Raw genomic sequence first — 19,316 nt, 5'->3', positions numbered from 1 at the left:
AAATGTGCAGTTATTTCACGTCTTAAATGTAAGAATTGGGCACCAGTGAAAATGATTCCTCTTGTTGACTCATGCAAAGGCCAAAAGAGTTTAATACACAATTATGATCCATTTCAGCTAAAAATCTGCAGGACTGATGACTGCAGATAAACTCAATGAATGTGTTTATCCAAGAAGTGAAAGTGACATCTGCGTGATCTATTTTAAGGAAAGAGAAGCATTTGGACAGAGGCCCAGGGCCAACATTTGAGCCAGAACAGCCTCTTTTCAGCTCTAACGACAGGATTTAGAAACACTTTAATGTACTGTAATGTGTTGTTGGTAAAGGTCCAAGTTATAAGCACATAAACCGGCAAAACCTCAGATTCAAAAGATTTGTCTAAATTGTGATTGGTGTGACAATTTCCTCTTCAAAAATAACTTAAAGATGAACAAATTTTAAAAAATCTGTAATGAACTGAAATTGTTGTTTATATTAAACACCAGATTTCACCATCACACTGAGTGTCTTTATCTGTCCCAATGTTGAGAACATCAATGGTTGTTAGATTAGGTTAGTCAGTTAAATACTATTGTGTGTTTTAGATCATTTGGTCAGTAAAATAGATTATTAGTCGTTTACTTGGTAAGTGGAACAATGTTTCAAGAAATTAGAAACAATATCTAAATAATGTTTAAATCCTCTCAACTGTGTCAAAATTCAAACTCTCCAAAAAAAACAAAGACATTGTGTCTCTGTCGCCCCCTACTGGCCGGCAGCACTATAACTATCAGTTTTCTGACCTGGGCTACAGTAAATGTCTTAGACTTCATTGTAGTGTAGAAGAACTGAGTTCCCCAGAGGAAGACCCAGGGTTGGTGATAACCATTCAGAGTAAAAGAAAGACAGATGCTTGTCTAAACTGTGCTGAAATCCAAACTTTTATTAATATTATTATTGTTTACATGTAGGATTATTGTCCTGTTATGATGATGTTCTAATGTTTTAGGTCCCATTACCGGTATTCCTATGTTGGGTTTACAGAACCTTCTAAAAACTGGTGCTTATGTGCAGCACTGATGAAGAAGCAGAGCTAAAAGTTTGACTAGTGCCTACTTTTATAGACAGTTCACCGCAAAAAAGAAAATAATCACTTCGCATTAACCTTTCAAACAAATTCTCAAGTGTCCGGCTGCTCCACCCACGAACTGCTGAGTAGAAGATTAACGCATTTTCATATTTGTGTGAATATTCTAGATCAGAAGTCAATTTAGCTTCTTCTCGGTAATTCACAGGTGATATTTTGCCTCGGTCCTCCTCTTCACGTTGTCCTTCATCCCGATCATCCTTCCTGGTCCTACACAATTCCACCGTCGGAGCTGAGCTGTACAATTTTGTATAAATCCTTCTGGATGTCCGGGAAGCTCTCCAGCACATCCTGAAGGTCATTCCAAGACAGGGAGAAGCACTGGCAGTCTGTCAGGGCCTTCACGGTGGCCAGATGTTTGCCTTTGGTCAGGATGCATGTCTCTGTCAAACATAAGGAGCCACAAAAGCGTAGCAAATGAGCGCGCGAGCACGGGGATCAGAAAAGGAATCCTAAAGTTAAGAACTGGCTTTTGCTGAGTTGCTTCGCTTAAATCTTAATGCTGCCGATGTTTTCTGCCAAAGAGATTAGAACCCGTTTTTCTATTTAAAGAATTTAATTAATCCATCAAACTGGAAAAGACAGAATTTTAGGATGATTTGAAAATGGCGCAAATCTCGATGCTACACATTAAATGTGAATGTTAAACCACCATTGCTTCAGTCCCATGGTTGTCTATTCACAATTATAATAATCTGTCAGTTCACCTCCAAAAAAGTCTCCATCGCACAGCTCCGTCTCCTCGGACTCGGTCTCCATGACGACCTGGCCGTGGTCAATGAAGAACATGCGGTCGCCCGGAACATTACGCTGGACGATGGCGTCTCCCTCCAAGAAGACCTCGTACCGCAGCTTGAGGAGGATGGCGTTGATGAAGTTCTCATCTCGTTCCTGGAACATCGGCACCTTCCGTAGCAGCCGGCTACACATGGCCATCATGATTTGCTGTACAACAAATAAAAATAGTTTGTTACAAATATAAACTGTAGGGAAAAGAGGGAAACTGTCTAAAGACCCAGATATAACGTCACACCAGAAGAAGGTGTTCGTCCACACTTTCTGTGGCTTTAAGTTCCAGCTGTACCTCTTTCAGAGCCGAGGACACCGTGTTCATGACGTCCTTCTCGTGGAACCACTTCCCGCCATAGCGAGCCTGGTAGTAGTTGTTGATACGAAGCTGCAGCTCTGGCGGGAGCTTCATGAAGGCCATGTAATGCTCCAGACGGCTCATCTGTGGAACATACACAGAACTTAGCGCCAGAATTTTTCAGCCAGTCATTTATTACGTAATCTCTGTCTGAGTCAGTCCTCAAGGGAAAGGTCAGAGGTCAAGGACACTGAATTGAAGGGGTTATCTCAAACATTAAATAACGTAAATACACACAAGGAATGGGAAGTTTTAAACTAAGTGTTTTCTCTAATTACAACTGTAATGTTTCAGAATATTCTTGAAGGATAGTGTCAGACTGGGGGACCTTGCTCTTATATTCCTTGGCTGCTGGGTCAACGTTGGCGATCATGGTTGTGGCGTTGGCCACGAGGACGGTATACATGATGCACCCGGACACCATGCTGACCATGACGATCCACATTTCAACGTAATCTGTAGCACAGGAGCACCATTTAGTTCAGAAATGCTTCACAGCTGGAGAGTTTAATGAAGGCTCTTGTTTAAGTGACGGATAAAGTAAATTCTCACTTGTAGGTGCATCCATGGATCCATAAGAGAGAGCGATCATCTGGGACAGAGCTCGGAAAACCCCCCATGAATACTTGACAATAACTGTGGCATTCTGAAAGACATCATGACAAAGGCCTTAGACAGAGAGGCCGGAGTGAAGCTGGACGTGTAAAAAGGTTCTGATGAAAGATCGTCACCATCAGGTTTTCTTTCCGGACCCAGCAATCAGAGGGAAACTCTTCCAGCATGGGGACAAAATACTGGATGCAGCCGTTCCAGTGACACAGGAGGAAAATCATCATGAAGAGGGACAAGATGCGGAAGAAGAGGCGGACGACCTCCAAGTTTGCATTGGATACCTGTCAATAGGGCAAGGAGAGGAAAACAGGAGTTTATGGGCGGCTGGTGAACAAATCCAGCAGGCTGCAGGAAGTCTTGGCAGCCTGGCTGATGCAGCAAGCTGGATTTAGTCCTGGAGATGGATTAGTAGGATCAGAGAGATCAGTTTTTAACCAGTGAATTTAAAACAATAAATAATAATGTGTTTTGATCATGTCCAGCCAGTAGGAGACCCCCAAGGCAAAACCAGAGCGTGGAGGGAGGAGTAGAAGAGAACATGAATAATCAAGTAAAGTACTGCAAACACTCTATTTCATAAATGTACTTTTTATTTCATCACTAAAAACATGACTGAAATTTGAGAGGGATCAAGAACAAGACACCAGAAACGCTCTGTAGGACAAATAATAACTGTGATGCTAGCTAGGTTAAACTTGGACGAGGTAAATCCCGCATGACCTCATCCCATAAGGGATAAAGAGGATTACTTCATATAGTTGGGTGAAATTACTAATTCGAACTTCATATCTGACCTGCAGCAGGTCACTTAAAACGCTCGTTCCTACAGAGCACGTATCAGGACTGTTCTAGTGGCCTTGTCCTTCGAGTGAAATGTGAACCCTCACACCTGATCTGTGGTATTAGACGTGACCAAGGTGGCCCCAGAGCTTTTAAATCAGCCGGAGATTGAACCCACTTTTTCCACTTCGTTGAAGAAGCGGACAAGCCGGGACACGCGAGCCAGCCGGATCAGGCTGAGAATGCGCACAAACATCAGGATCCTCATCATCTTGTTGGTTTTGGAGGGGTTGTCGTCGTTGTTGTACTGTAAATCCTGCGATTATAAAACCACGAACAGCAAATCTCATAAAGTTATTTTGTACATTTAGGTTTCATTTCTTTAAATCTCCACAAGCGCAGCTGGTGGTGCTACATCAACAAAGATTTGCTCCAGCAGTTTGTTGATTTTTACCGCAAACAAGAGGATGTATCCAATCGGGAAAGCAGCTATAACGTCAGGGATGAACCAGGTCCTCAGGTAACTGACTCGGATCTGCTTGATATCCAGAATCGCCTCCTATGAACGAGAAGATTGCAGCCGTTCGTGATGGACGAAGCCCGTGACACCTTCGCCCGGTATGATTTGGCACAACAAACGGGCAGAAACTCAGGGGGAACATCTGGCAAAATCCAGATGTTTGCATGGATTGCCGTAAACACAAAAGCCAGACCCACTTTCACAGATGGATGGTTTCAGAGGGGCGGCATGAGAGGCGGAGAGCATGAGCAGATGAAAACAAACAGGATATAGTTTAATGATACCTCTCAGTCATCTGATATCTTATAATCCCTGTTGTAAAGTCCTTCTATAGGTGCCAATGTTGCCCAAATCCAGGAGCAATTTGAGGGAGGTTGGTTAATCTATCTTTACGTGTTTGGAGTAGATTACAGAAGGGGCAAAGGTGGATTGTGTGTGTTTGTCTACGCAGGGATTATACCCGTCCAGATTGTGTCTGAAAATAGAGCCAAGCTGCTCTCACCTCGCAGTCCTCTGTTATGATGCCCATTCTGAAGTTCAGCGCCACGTCTATCAGGAAGAGCGTGTCTGAGAACACGTTAAATCCCTCCCACACCAGCCCGCTGTGTCCATCCAGAAAGGCTATCTCCATGGGAATCCCGATCAGGTTCAGGAAGGTGATGGCCATCATGCACATGATGTAGTAGCTCCTGCAACAACACAGAAGCATCAGTCAAGGAAGAGCGACTCAGCTCTCGTTTCCCAGGCCGGTGCGTCTCGGATCTGAGACTGGCTGATTAGACAGCAGGATTCATGCTCACCAAATACTCTGATAGCGTAACTGCACTCCCTTTCAGAGAGGTTTCGATCGTCAGGCTCAAGTAACTCCCATTTGTTTCGTCGCCGCTCTATTTCGCCTCCATATGCTCACCTTACAATCTATTAACAGCGGTACTGCTCGGATGATGCCGAACCTTCCATGTGTGACAACAGCGTCCTTAATAGAGACAATTGATCTTCCTGGTTTTTGTCCTATTACAGCAGATCATCGGACAGATGCTGAGCAGATCATCAATTCTGCTGCCTTATTACAACATTCCAGTCACCACGAAGGGCCGACTGTATTGATATCCATAACAGCATTTTTGTTAAGTTGGGGGGGAGGGGGTCCATATAATACCCATATAACGACCTACAGTGAATAATGGGTTCATCTCTGGTACAAGCTGATGTTCGCACAATAGCCAGTAAAAATGTACCTTGAGTTGCAGTGAAATTGACCTTTGACCCTGAAAATGAATTCCATAGATGTGCAGAATATATACATCTACTCATCACCAGCATGGCGGTATGGACACGTGGGTAAAAGTTAAAGTCACTACGTCACATGTTAAGATAATTATGTGGCAATTAAAAATGACTTACGACCCATCTTCGAAGAGGTCAGAGGTCACATAAGAAACATGCAGAAACGAAAGAGCGATACCTCATTGGGCTGAACGGGTGGATGACGAAGACGCCGCTCTGCAGCTGCCGCATGCACTCCTTCTCCACGGCCATCTCGCTGCCGTACACATACAGGGACTGTCTGTTCAGCTGTGGCAGGAGCAGGGCTCGCCATCCACAGGTGGCTGTGGTGTATCCCGCCGTGGGACCTTTAGGTTTCTCCATGGCCTGACGTTGTCGCCCCCGATCATCCGAAGGTGCTCTCCATCCTCACTCGGCTGCTGAGGCTCAGGAGTCAAAGCGAAGTCTGGTGGTTCTGACCTCCCCTCTTGGTCGCAAGGTAATTTTCCATCAAGGCTCACAAACTCTGAGCTTATTGGAAGCTGAGTGGAGTGGAGTGAGTAGACACATGCTTTTCTCCCTCCCTTCCCCTCTCTCTCTCGCTCCCTCCTCTCTCTCTCTCTCTCTCTGTCCCTCCCATCTTCCTGTACGTCTATTTCTACCCCCACCGTACTCTTCCACTTTTTTCTTTTCATCCCAGCTCATCAACTATTCAGTATCTGTGTCTCATCCAAAATGAATCAATCCGCGTCAAGAAAGGGAAGGTCCAGCTCACATTAATTCTGCAGACAATGACGCATGCGTGTGTGTGTGTGTGTGTGTGTGTGCACGCGCGTGTGGAGGATCAGTTTTTGTCATGCGAACCAGACATCTGTCACTGTGTTCGGGTACAAGTTCAGTTCATCCAGCAGGGTTGTCATTAAACACGTTACTATGTTACCTGACACTGCACTCATGCGCCTGCTGCATCCTGGGAGCTTTTGTGTTTTGTGTGTGTGTGTGTGTGTGTGTGTGTGTGTGTGTGTGTGTGTGTGTGTGCGTGCGCGCGGGGACAGGAGTTGGCACAGTTTTGTTTCCATCTTCAAAAGATAGAGTAGCTCCATTCTGCTGACTTGTGTTTGTTTAAAATGTTAAAGACAAGCAAAATAAATATATGAGTGAGTGAGACGAATACATCGGGGGAAATGGGTTATTGCCGGCTTTAAAGGTTTAGCAATGGGAACACCATTTTACAGAGTCACCGTATATTACTGGATTGTTCTGTGATAAGACTGAGGATCATTTTAAGTGGTTGACTGATGTGACATTTTGCTGCTTTACTGATGTTTTTGAGTTTGTAGACTGAGCTTATATTCTTTTCGGTTTAAATGATGCCTTAGTTATGTTGCAGAGCTGCTGCAGTTCAGCGTTTTAGAGGGCATTCAGGGTGATATTTGCAATTCAGCAGAGAATGCAATGTTTAAAAATAGCATGGGTTGTCGATTTATTTGTTTATTTCAGAGTTGGGTTTTCAGCATATGCTTCCAGCAAAGGGCAAGATTTATAAGACTAACTACAGAAACATAATTCACACAGAGGACAGAGTGCATACAGTGGTGCTTTCTGCAGCTTTGTGAAGGAGCTTAATGTGGCAGTACAACTGTCATCCTTTAGAGGGTAGGTTTATAAAAATTAACGATTTATCAATATAGATTTGAGGGTATATGTTTTTGTGTGTACTGCACATTTGAATTAAATACGAGCTGTCATACCATATGAATTAATGTTGCCACAAGGGATTTCTTTTACAATGAAAGTGTGAATATTATATACCGGAAAGTGCAGAGAGAGGGGGGAAAAAATGCTTACTTGCACATTTATATAGCACACAGCTGGCCCCTTAAATAAGAAGAAGTGCGCAGAATGGTGACGCTGTATACCCCGAAGATGTGTGAAAACAAACACCTGCCTTCAGCTTTGGAGGACAGATAATAAATATTTTCTGGAATAATGAAAACAGTCCTGAGTCACCCTGGTTTATATTAAATCTACAGGCAATCCAAGGCAGCAGATTGTACAGAAACAGAAAGAAGTACAATTTGTGTTTTTCTCAATTACTGTTTATAGATATTGTTATGGTGTTATAAGTATCAGGTGTACAACCATCTGCTCTTCACAATTATCTATCTATCTATCTATCTATCTACCTATCTATCTATCTATCTATCTATCTATCTATCTATCTATCTATCTATCTATCTATCTATCTATCTATCTATCTATCTATCTATCTATCTATCTATCTATCTATCTATCTATCTATCTATCTATATATCTATCTATCTATCTATTCATTTCATTAAACGACATCAAACGTTATAAAATACCACACACTACATTTCCCAGAATCCCCGTGGACCGAGCACGTGACTGTTCCGGATGTTGTGGATTCACTTTGAAGGTGAAGCGTCTTCAGCGGTGTGCTGCCATTCTGCGTCCATGTATGTACCGTAATAATGCATTTGTTAAAAGTGTTACACTACGTATTCCCAACATTTAAGCGTTTAAATCATTTCTCGTTTTACAAATCACCGCTGCGTTCCTATGATCTGTTTCCCCACGTTAACTGTGTCACTGTTAGCCATATTAAGCTAACTTAGTCGCCATGTGCGTTATGCAATTTTCCCAAAGTGTTACCTAAAGTCGGTCGATGCGCATCTCATTTCTTTCATTGTTTTTATCTGCGCATTTGTGTCTCTAAAGCTTGAATTTTGGCAATTTAAAAAAAACACTTTTTAGTGATCAGGTTGACGTTTCATTCCGCTTGAGAAAAGATTGACATCTAGTAAATTAAAACTCAATTTTATCCGTAACTGTTTTAATAATTATTAAGATTTAATGATTTTTTTAAACTGAGATCGGGCTGGTCATTAAAGTTTTTTTTTAATTGGGCACAAATAACTTGTTTCATTTTATGTGATGCAACTGGCAGAGCAACTTACCTAATTTTGGAATCACTAATGTTTATTCTGATAGGCTATAAAATGACCTACAAAAAACCAAATTATTCAGTTAAGATATTGCAATATGTGCTGCAGGATCAGCTTCTTGTGTGGTGATGTTTTTTGTAATTTGAATTATTTGTTCTGCCTTTAAAACGTTTGCATGCGAAATGCTCACAGCCTTTAAAAAAGAGTGTTAATAAATGTGTGTGTGGGGGGGGGGTAGGTGTGTGTGTGGGTGGGTGTCCCAACGGCTTAATTATCCTTTATATAAACGTTTTAACCATTCGAATGATTAAAAGAAGGGAAACGGGCCTGGTATTGACTGTAATATTATTGTTTGAAGACAATTGCAGGCCAGTTAAACTCTTTGGTTTCTATTTTGTAAGCTGGAAGATGTCGACTGTTTGTGCTGCCAATGTGGACTCACCTGCTGCTACACTGGACGTCCCCGAGCAGAAGAAACCACTGAAGCCCTGCTGTGCGTGTCCAGAGACGAAGAAAGTCAGAGATGCTTGGTAAATTTTCTGAAAGCGGAAAGATTTCCCCTCTCATAAAAATGGAGATGAATGATTTTTGTATTTGCTGCCTCCAGCATCATTGAAAAAGGGGAAGAGAAATGCTCGGACCTAATTGAGGCACACAAAGAGTGCATGAGGGCGCTGGGCTTCAAGATCTGACGATACGTTTGGTGTGCGTGTTTGTGTGGTAAGACCCATCACATTCAACTTCTCATAATTTCCCTGATTTAACAGGCTGTTAAATTTCTATATTATTACTTCAGAAACAGACATTTCCCTTTTTAAAATGAATACGTCATTGAAACCTTGAACGCAACTTTGCGTCCATTTAGGGCGACTACAGTAGAGTGTAAAACATATGTTGTAAACGAGCTCCTACCATCGAGAGGCCAGTCGCCCTGGTGCACTTGCCCTTTCTGTGACCCCAGAAGTCAGATGTTTGTATCCAGCAGCTCAATTTCAGCCTCTGCTGGGCGGTTAGACCACATGCATCATGCTGCACGTATTTACAATGTTGTCTTCCCTTTTTTTTGGAGGGAGATGGGAGGAGCGAAGTGGTTTAATTCTTTGAAATGTGATTTAATTTCTCCATTTGTCTTCCGCAGTGTGCTGTAGTGGAAGATGAGTCTGCACCTTTCCTTCATTCCTGGCTTTATTTAATACCGTAAACTAGAAGGGAAATGCGATTGGGATTGCACATGTTTGTTTTTTAAGCCCTGAGAGTGGATGTCTAAAGTGCTGTTTCATGTTGAATAAAAGTCCTATGCAATAGCCTCTTTGTTTGTGTTCATTCCAAGGTTCTGTGCTGAAGCTGCGCACAGTTGCTGTCTCTGGTATGCACTTACGATTAAAAATAACCCCCCACACAGTCGATACGAGGCATATCTGCGTTCTTCGCATGTCGCGTGTCACTCGTACTCGAGTGCGCCTGGCAACGGCCGTCTTGGTTTCCTCATTCATGGAATCGGAGCTGCGGCACTGAACATAAGCTGGCTCATCCTTCCAGACTTATTTTGTCAAGTATTGTACTTGTAGGGCGGTTTAAGTCCTTTTAATCGCAGCACATCTCATTAGAAACCATCCCACCCTCCAAAAAGAAAAATGAATACAAGTGAAAAAGTCATGAGTGGTGAATTTGTTGATTGTTTAGTATTTCAGTGGCCAGACGCCCGGCGTCGTCCCACCTCTTCCAGTGTCTAAAGCTCCCCAAAGTGACTGAAGTTATGAGTTTGAACATTTCGTTTGTCATGGTGAGATTTTCCTTCTCGCCCTCCTGTTTCCTGTCCCTCTCCCTCGCTCTGTTATGTTAAGTAGCAGGCCTGTGTTCTGTCCACCACTCTTTCCTCCTTGGGTTTCAATTCCAAACATGGTTATCCATTTAGGGCTGTATCAGTGCCCACCCCTCTCTTGTCCCTTGTCCTCCAGCTGTTGGCTCCACACCGAGGGCCGGTGGGGAGAGGCGCAGACAGAGAACCCCAGTGAGAAGGACGACGGGAAGAGCCGGAAGGGACGTAGAATGAGAGCAGAGACCCATTCCAGCTGTGTTTCTACAACAAACAGAGCCTGAGAACTTCTTCACATTGAAGAATTTTCCACTCTACGCCGCGGGAACACTGACATTTTTGTCAGAATTACCTATTTATTTTGGATTCGGCTCTTCAAACAAACTTCTGGCCGTGTGTGTTGGCGGGACAGAAATAACACCCGTTTGCCTTTGATAGGTTCTCCGTTTCTTCATCAAAAGCTCCAGAGGTTCTTGTCGCGCCGCCGGATTCCAAGATGAGCTCAGATAACTCCAGTCTGCTGGACAGCTTGTTCTCTGCGCCTCTCTGTGATGGCTGGAGCAACAACACTGAGGGGGCCATCTACCATTTGGGCCACACTTTACTCTTCCTGGGCTACATGGGCGGCAGCGGGGCCTACGGGTGCCTCTTCATCTTCGGCTTCCTGACCCCAGCCTTTTCCTGCCTGTCTCTGTGGGGCTGGATGACCATGTGCGGCCTGGACGTCTTCAGCTGGAACCTGCTCCTGCTGCTGGCCTGCCTGGCTCAGATCTGCCACCTCCTGTTCCGGCTGCACCAGGAAGGCATACGCAGCGAGGAGCTGACCTCCCTCTACCAGGCGGTCTACCTGCCGCTGGGCGTCCCCGTCCAGGTGTTCAAGGAGATCACGGGCGCCTTCGAGAACAAGGTGATGGAGCTGAAGGCAGGGGAGACGTACGCTTTGGAAGGCAAGACGCCCATCGACCGGCTGTCCTTTCTGCTGTCTGGAAGGTGGGAACGTGTGAGCGACCACATGGGAAATGTGCTTTATTAGAGACACCACAGTAAAAAGAATTGAATATAAGAATTGATATGGGTCTGTTTGTATTTGTGCATGAGTTAGACCTCATAACGGGCAGAGGGCTTTTCTTCAAGTTCAGCATTAGCTTGGGCTGAAAGGAGCCCACAGCCAACGTGGTGCTCAATGGTTGACTTGGTGGCTACCAGATTATTGTTAAATCAGCAAGGTGATCAGCTTGTGATCACCAAATTAGGCTACAGTGCTATGTTCCAAAACCAAAACAAAGAGCCGAGAGATGCTAAAATGCTGCTCTGGGCAGGTTTAGCACAGCTGTGATCATTGTTTAGAGGTTGTAGAATATCAATATTTGCACTATTCATAGCTTGGTTTTCTCACACATCGAGAAAACCTGCTGAGCAGATACCGGGGCGCCATTTCTGCCTTTTTTCACTTCATCGGCAGCGACCTTCACAGGAAACGTGCGCTCGTCATCCAAACATCCTCAAAATGGAGCTGCCTGCGGCTGATTAACAGCGTTACACACAGTGCTAATACTCTCCTCTCCAGACCGCAGACAGGCGCCTGAACCGCCATCTTAGCATTTAGGACATCAGCTCACTAACATTGTGTTTTCCCTGTCAGTGAAATTTGACTTTTTTTCCAGATACTTGAGCATGATGGCAGAATTAAATCACAGCAGAGATTTAGGACAAAATCCACCCAGGACTTAATGGACCGCCTGCTGGATTATTCTACTCTGCAAAAGTTGCTCCACTAAAAATAAAGCTTTTTTTCCCCCTCCCTCCACTAAATCTGCAGGAGCCTGTGACAGCATTAGAGGAATAAACATTCTCATGGCTTCACTTGACCTGACGGATCATTTATCCCTGAAGGAACGTTACATTGTCTATTCAGCTTCTCAGGCTGAACATGCAGGTCCCAAACAGAATCACCCCCAGTTCTCCCATTATCCTCCTCTCTCCCTCTCTCTCTGTCAGGATGAACGTATCTCTCGAAGGCCAGTTCCTGCACTACATCCACCGCCACCAGTTCCTCGACTCTCCAGAGTGGGAATCTCTCAGACCAAGCGAGGACGGGAAGTTCCAGGTCCGACAGATATGTACAATTCCAAACTTTAAGCCAACTGTGTGTGAGTTCATGCGCACCGTACTGGCACCAATGACAAAGGGCTCTTTGTTATCACTGTGATTTTCCCCATAGACTTTATGAAGTGGTGACATTGCTGCATCTTCTTCCTGCCCCTCAGGTGACCCTGACAGCAGAAGAAGACTCGCGCTACATCACCTGGCGCCGCCGCCGCCTCTATTTGCTAATGTCTAAAAACCGCTACATTGCTCGGCTGTTTTCCATCATGTTGGGCTACGACATCGCGGAGAAGCTCTACAACCTCAACAACAAGCTCTACATCAAGAGCGGAATGTTGCTGGACATCCGTCTTCCCAGCCTCTACCACGTGCTGGCCCCCGCCTCGCAGGGCAGCGAAGGCGGCAGCGGCAGCGATGGCGGCTACACCAAGGAGCAGGAAGCTGAGCAGAAAGGCGAGGGACCAGCACCTGCCTACCAGCACGGTGATCCACCACAATCTCAGGGACCAAGTAAGAACAGCGTGGACGGATCTCGGGCGCCCCCGCATTGGTGGTCCGATCCGGAGCTGCCCTCTGGTGAGGACTCCACCAGCCTGGTTCTGGAGGACTTCGCTGATGTGGCGGGCTCCTTAATGGATTATGGCAGTGAGAGGGATTATTTGAGGTAGAGGGCAGGGTGCTGGAGCTAACACACTGGGTCACCACTTAAGCTACATGTAAGTACCTCACCTGAGAGCTCGGTTGCTTGGGGGGGGGGTGGCTTGAGTGCAGTTGGTGCTTGTGGTGCACATTGCTTACTAACCCAGCGTCAGATACAGGTGGCGTGAGACTGGCCAACCAGAACTATGAATTACTATATGTTTTTTTTAACACGAATAGGCACAAGATTAGCTGAGAGTTGGATTCTGCATTGGCGCGTCTCAACCTTTTGTCTTTTTGTGCTTTCTGACAATTAGCATCTTGTTCATGTTTGTTCGGGGTCCTCTACTGGCAGCGAGGGGTTGATATTTTCAGTTGGGTTCTTTGCCACCTCAGTTTTTGGATGGCTGGCACATCTACTTTCCAGATTAAAAATCTTTCTTTGCCATCTGTTCTGCATTAGCATTTTGCTTTAGCCCGCCGCTCATCTTTGCTGCAGTGGCAGAGTCCATACAGATGGAACAGGATGGCCCGTTGTGACCAGAATAGGCCTCTCAGGTTCTGCGTGTGTGTGTGTGTGTGTGTGCGTGTGTGTTTCAATGGTGCAGCTGTGCCAAGGGGTGGTGAGGTAATGCACACCACAGCTGCCTCTTTATCTGTTTGGGATTAGAGCTCAGAAATATAGGGATTGTTAAAAAAAATCGCTATGCTAATAATCCAGCGTGCCCTCTGCCTGCTGATGCCCCACCCCACCCCCCACCCCCCCACCAACCCCCTTTTGGCCAGACTTCCTGACCAATCACAGGTGGAGGCTCATATTTCGGATGACGGGTCCGGGTTGCCGGGCGGCTGTGGGGCAGTAAATATCCTTCATGGTGGATTTATTCAGCCTCGATACGAAGAGGCAAAAACGCGCCACAGGTGCCTCTGAGCTTTAACGTTATGCTGCAGGATATCTTCACCTGCCAGGTTTGGCACCGCCGCCTCAGGGGCCAGAGCGCACGTGCATGTGCCTGGCAGGATATATCAGCGCAGGGACACGCTGGTTGTGCTGTGGGTGTTGTGACATTCCTAATTCTAACCTCAATGTTGACCTTGCAGGAGATGATAGTGGCGGGAACCTCCCACCTCGATTCCTGAGGGTCAGAGCGCCGCTGGCTCCCACCGACACGCCCAAACTGTGAGAACGGTCCCTCCGAACGCTCTGTTTGTTACAGCGGAGCGGTGCGAAGGCGTCACACCTCACTTGTTTTGGACGCTGTCTCCTCCTCACTCGTTGTCCCGGTCGTGTTCAGAACCTGTGTCTCCACCTACTGGCTGGAAGATCAACTACACCAGCACCATGAAGCTAAAACAGTGTGTATCACATAACAGACCTATGAAATTGTTATTCTCTCATCTTGTCGTGGATTTTTGCCTTCTCAAACTCTAAATCCGATGAAAATATTAAACTGTTGTTATTGCTTATTATTGGTATGTGAATAACAATGTAATACACACATACTACATCCTCTGGGTTGTGTTGTCCGTTTTTGCTGACATCAGAATTACAGTGATTGGACTAAAACAGAGACGTATTTTCCATTTATTGTCTTATTGGCCAGACAAATTGTCCATAAAAGCTTTTTTTGTAAGCAGTGAGAGTACAGATATTATGATATTAGTACATATTATTAAAAGACATGAGCTTTCCCTCCATATTTCTTTAAATGAATGCCAATTTTAATTCCATTAAGGTGCATGTGCAAACTTTTTAACAGAATATACTTAATGGTTGAACATCAACATAAACAGTTTTGAGTTTAACAGTTCTAAAATGACACTTGGTGACATACAGAAACCACTAAAGCAGCGCTATGAGGCACCTAAAAGCACGCCTGGATCAGGTCATGTGACCAGGGCGTGCCTCGTCTGATGTTGATGTTGATCACACACAGTGGCTTCTCCCGCCTGAAACACACACACACACACACACACACACACACACACACATGCAAATGAATTAATTCACTTTGATTAAATTAGAATGAAAGACAATTTAATCCGAGCAGTTGCTGCAATCTTTAGGTATTTAGAGAACTTAGGTACCTAACAAACATGTTTTCTTAAACATGGCGGAGTATTTAGTCCTCCCTTTGGCTGCTCTTTTTCCTGGAATAACCTGATGCCTTCTGTTTCCAGAGAAACGCTCAGCACAGAGGTCGGTTTCACTATCTGGTTTCACTTTCGCATTTACAATTATGACAGCGTTGGCTGCGCATCTTATTACTTGATATCGATTGATTATTGACAGGCAGCATCTGAGAAACTGTAGATGTTTCTCTTTCATTCTTGTTTAATTGAATGGAGGGAATTAAAATCGTAATCTCCTCATCAGCCCTCTTTAATCCTCTCTCAAATCACCAAATGGGTTTTCTGTTGATGTTTTAAACCAGAGGTCATTAATGCCGTCCAGCAAGGACTCGTCCCTAACCCCGGACGCGTTTTCTGTCCCACTCCGTTTTTATAAAGGAATCCCAGGTGAAAGCAGGGAGGACACCTGGGAGGACAGAACCCTTGCTGGGCTGAAGGCCTTGTAGGGTTGACCACTGCTTTAAATGCTTTTTAATTCATTCTATAAACATGTTCTTCTTATGCTAGGACATTATCGTGCCACCACCTAGTGGCTGACTCCAGAACAACAACGCATGATATTACAAATATTACAAATATAATGATGATTATAATACCATCTGACCTACTTATATACTTTTCATGACAAATTTTTCCAATATTCCAGAATATGTCATGGCTGAACTAAAGAACATCATGGTACATTTGCTTTTATGAATGCTGCTGTAGAAACGGGGACAGAGCAGGTAAGCTCCAGCTGCGGGAGAGGAAATGGGGCGGGGCCAAATGATCATGTTTAGAGATCATATTAAAGCCTTTTTTTAAATGTAGAATAACTGAAATATCTCTTTTCCCAAACACAAAGCCTTTAAACGAGACCTGGAGGTTGATATCAGTGGTTACCTGAGAGACGGGAACTCTGAGAGGCAGACAGACTTGACCTGGACTTGTCCCTGTCTGTAGAATCGAGATCCAGTGTTCCTCAGCTCGATGGTACCGATCTGGCACAGAGCCTCTGGGTAAGCCAGCACGGTCCGGTACAGGCTGGTATCGGTCCGACTGACAGGCGGGAAGGTTTCACGTTCATTAACAGTTGATTTAATTTGAAGGAGGGGAATAGACGACTGGAGGTGCTGTGGTACCTACAGCCCGATCCTCTGCTGTACTGCGACCCTTCCCGTCCTCAGACCCACCTCCAGCTCAGCACTCTTCTCCAGGGGGGAAACCTTCAGTTCCACCAGGATGTGATGAGCTGACCGGAGGAACGACAACAAGCAAAAGCAGCACGTAGCCAATATTTAATCATTTATAAACCTCAGGAACAGCTTTACTCAAGTCTCACAACCACAAAAACCCAAACTCACCACAAAAAGGTGATGATGACAACGTGAGGAGGAAGAGTTTTTGCTCCTTGGGAACTGGGGAAAGAACCATCCCACTGTTTTCCGATAAACCTATAAACACGCAACAGACCAGACCAGCTAGACTTTGTGTGCATTTTCGTATATATATACAGATTGTGGCGGGGGGGTTCTGACCTATGGTTGGACATTTTCCTTTGAAGTCATCACAGTTGAGGCATTGGCCCTTCAGAAATTCCTCATAGCTGTCACATGGGATCCCCATTAGTGGGCAGGAGCCGTTGAGAGCACTTATGTATACGTGCAGCGCCCTCATGTGATCACATATCACATATCCATACACTGGAGATTAGAACTGAAGCTCAAAACCGGGGGGGGGGGGGGGGGCAGACTCAGTCGTCAAGGACTGAGTCCTCAATTTGGTTTTAGCCCTGGTTCAACTTACTTGAGGCGAATCTGGAGCGAGAGCAGCCGGTCTGGTCCTTTCCTCCGTTCAGAAAGAAGTCCACGTGACCCACAGGGATGGAGATTCCGAAGTCTGACTCAGAAAAAGAACTTGTTACTAATTAGGGCTGCCCCCTCCCTACCCCATGGTGAGTTCCCTCACAGTCAGAGTCTGTGTGGATGGCTTCCACGAACTGAGCATCGGACGGGTCCAGTCGGTCGTAGGCGTCAGCTCTTTTAAACATGGGTCCGGCTGGGTCGAGGCCTGTGAGATAATATGATGCTGTTTATCATTTCCAGAAGAAGGAGCGTCGCCTATTTCAGAGGAAGAACATCTGACTATTCAACACCAGGAACTGCTGCAGTATTTACTGGCTGGCTCCGCTGGACGGGCCGGTGGTGGTGATATAACCCCGGCTGCTTGGTTTCCAGGTCCTGTATTGGCTTATTTCAAAAGCCAACGTTTTCAACACTCGGACAAACGGACTCGACATGAACAGGAGGACAGAGGAGTATTGTGTTTGGCCTTCAAGTGGCTCCATTGTCTCCTGAAGATGCTGTTTAATCTAACAATGTCGCGCTGAGTGAAAATTCTGAGGCCCCCACTGTTGCTGTTTCTGCTGAAGGTTCTCTGGTAGACAAGGCAACTCTGTCTCAGCAGTTTCATCTTGTACTCCCAATATTGTCTACTCTCGTACTCCAGGGAGTTCCTAATATGTGATATATCTATATGGTGCCACCTTGCATTACTTCCGACCCACCTGTGATTCTTCCAATCCTCCCTGTAAAGATAGTCCCCACAAAACCGGCAACATGAGCCCCAAGACTGACTCCGACTAAGTGGAAGGACTCTAGTTTACATCCCTGTTTCTGGTGGAGAACACAAACGTAGATCAGTTTCCTTCACCCTAAATCTGTGGAACTAAAAGGAAACAATAAATACTCACCTGCAGCTGATTGATGAGGATGGAGACCTGCAAAGCCACCTCCTTGTGATGTTGCACCACCAGGTTGTAGGCAAAGGAGGCACGGTAGATCCAGTCTACCACCAGAACATTCACATCCTCCACCCTGAGCAGGGCCTGGGCCAGCTCCTTCACCCAGGTGGGCTTACTGCCTATGGCCCTGCCGGGTCAGAGCGCAGAAGTTTGGAGAACCACACGGTTCCACCTTACAACGAGGTCCTCAAGAAGGAGTCCTGCTTTTGTCTTGGTTGTGATCAGCTATTCTATGAGGCTTCATGATGTTATGAATAAAGTGAAGGTTGTATTTTAGGTGTAGGTTAGCATTAGCACCGCAGATTAAAGCTCCTTCCGTTTACCACATGGAGGTCTTCCCTACCTGAACCCATGGATGATGACCTTTGTCGGGTGGGACACATTGAAGTATGTGTTTATGAGAGACTCCTGCCTGAATGCATGTCCACAGTCCACGTTCCTCCTGGTGAACAGCAGATACTGGACCTGCAGCTTCACCTTATGCTGTCGAAACTGTTGCCAGGTTGTGTTGTTCAGGTCAGAACACTCTATGTTTTCCTCCATACCTGTGGGGACATTGTGAGTTGAGGGTGAACTTAAAGATGACCTGGTTTTAGGTTAGGGTTAGGCATTTAGTTGGGGTGGTTAGGGTAAGGTTGGAGTGAGCCAGTGACTCAATTACAAGGCTATATTTGGATTAAATGATAAGAGATCCATATTTATGAGGTTTTCTGTTCTTATGCACTCGTGGTAATTTACCCCAGTAGCATGGTTGCTAAAAAGGTTATCCAAACAAAGGAAAAAATACACAAAACAAGTCAAAATTATAAGGAACGGATGACTTACCAAAGCCCAGAGATGTCAAACAGGCCATCAAAACACAAAGAAATATCCATCTGAATCCCCAAAGCATTTCTGTGCTAACAAAGAGACGCATGTGGAGCGTAGCTGCCTGCGAGCTTAACTGCCAACAGCTTTGTTTAGCTGCAGATTTGGTGGCAGCTCAGCTGGGAGAAAATCCCAGTTCTGCCCAGCGCTGTAACCCCGGTCCAGCTGCTAAGGTAACATTTAGTGGCGGTCAGTTGTCATGAAGCAAGGCAGGAATCCCCATGAATCAGTCCAACAAATCTGCAGAGACGACAGAGCGGGTTACACTTGTTTCGCTTTGTGTTGTGGTGAGTGTGTGTGTGTGTGTGTGTGTGTGTGTGTGTGTGTGTGTGTGTGCGTGTGTGTGTGTGTGCGTGTAAGAGCGCTGTTGTTCTTTTTTGTACAGGGCTGGGAACTGGTTGAAGCTCTTTGACTGGTGGTGATTTCATGATCTCATTGGTATTCTGGGGTTGTTTGTCTGAAATCCTGGACTCTGACCTGGGTGCATATTGTTCTCTCTGTGTGTGTGTGTGTGTGTGTGTGTGTGTGTGAGTGGAGGGGGGTGGGTGGGTG

The 19,316-nt window shown here is 45.4% G+C and overlaps 4 protein-coding genes across 7 annotated transcripts; 2 read left to right on the top strand and 2 right to left on the bottom strand.

Annotated features, from left to right (window-relative positions):
* Nucleotides 1-515: 515 nt before the first annotated feature.
* hcn5 (hyperpolarization activated cyclic nucleotide-gated potassium channel 5) lies at nt 516-6,017 on the bottom strand. Its single transcript, XM_029851416.1, has 10 exons — nt 5,652-6,017; nt 4,689-4,875; nt 4,121-4,225; nt 3,845-3,982; nt 3,006-3,167; nt 2,827-2,920; nt 2,603-2,730; nt 2,212-2,358; nt 1,835-2,072; nt 516-1,510 (listed from the first exon to the last, which is right to left on the bottom strand). The coding sequence occupies exons 1-10, from the start codon at nt 5,834-5,836 to the stop codon at nt 1,338-1,340; spliced, it is 1,557 nt and encodes a 518-aa protein (XP_029707276.1). The 5' UTR covers nt 5,837-6,017; the 3' UTR covers nt 516-1,337.
* Nucleotides 6,018-7,835: 1,818 nt separating this feature from the next.
* On the top strand, nt 7,836-9,725 carry cox17 (cytochrome c oxidase copper chaperone COX17). Its single transcript, XM_029850818.1, has 4 exons — nt 7,836-7,932; nt 8,823-8,951; nt 9,029-9,141; nt 9,560-9,725. Exons 1-3 carry the CDS (start codon nt 7,871-7,873, stop codon nt 9,111-9,113), a joined length of 276 nt encoding a protein of 91 aa, XP_029706678.1. The 5' UTR covers nt 7,836-7,870; the 3' UTR covers nt 9,114-9,141; nt 9,560-9,725.
* A 643-nt stretch (nt 9,726-10,368) lies between these two features.
* Nucleotides 10,369-14,492, top strand: popdc2 (popeye domain cAMP effector 2). 3 transcript variants are annotated; one of them, XM_011613534.2, is made up of 4 exons: nt 10,369-11,227; nt 12,236-12,344; nt 12,505-12,853; nt 14,084-14,492. In XM_011613534.2, the coding sequence occupies exons 1-4, from the start codon at nt 10,734-10,736 to the stop codon at nt 14,164-14,166; spliced, it is 1,035 nt and encodes a 344-aa protein (XP_011611836.1). In that variant the 5' UTR covers nt 10,369-10,733; the 3' UTR covers nt 14,167-14,492. The 3 variants fall into 3 exon arrangements, with proteins under 3 accessions (XP_011611836.1, XP_011611827.1, XP_003962216.1); XM_011613525.2 differs by having other exon boundaries at nt 10,370-11,227; nt 12,505-12,919; XM_003962167.3 differs by having other exon boundaries at nt 10,370-11,227; nt 12,505-13,059.
* A 52-nt stretch (nt 14,493-14,544) lies between these two features.
* Nucleotides 14,545-19,138, bottom strand: pla1a (phospholipase A1 member A). Of its 2 annotated transcripts, none has more exons than XR_003888735.1 (11): nt 18,723-19,138; nt 18,241-18,442; nt 17,847-18,024; nt 17,661-17,769; nt 17,063-17,164; nt 16,901-16,993; nt 16,633-16,797; nt 16,459-16,548; nt 16,237-16,346; nt 15,998-16,153; nt 14,545-14,932 (listed from the first exon to the last, which is right to left on the bottom strand). XR_003888735.1 is itself a non-coding variant. In XM_003962236.3 (11 exons), exons 1-11 carry the CDS (start codon nt 18,811-18,813, stop codon nt 14,848-14,850), a joined length of 1,377 nt encoding a protein of 458 aa, XP_003962285.3. In that variant the 5' UTR covers nt 18,814-19,137; the 3' UTR covers nt 14,545-14,847. The 2 variants fall into 2 exon arrangements, 1 of the variants encoding a protein (XP_003962285.3); XM_003962236.3 differs by having other exon boundaries at nt 16,241-16,346; nt 18,723-19,137.
* Between the last annotated feature and the right edge of the window lie 178 nt (nt 19,139-19,316).

Source organism: Takifugu rubripes, chromosome 1 (genome assembly GCF_901000725.2).
Source record: "Takifugu rubripes chromosome 1, fTakRub1.2, whole genome shotgun sequence".
Classification (NCBI taxonomy): domain Eukaryota; kingdom Metazoa; phylum Chordata; class Actinopteri; order Tetraodontiformes; family Tetraodontidae; genus Takifugu; species Takifugu rubripes.
Note: the sequence above shows the minus strand (reverse complement) of the source record. Positions and strands in the feature narration are given on the sequence as shown.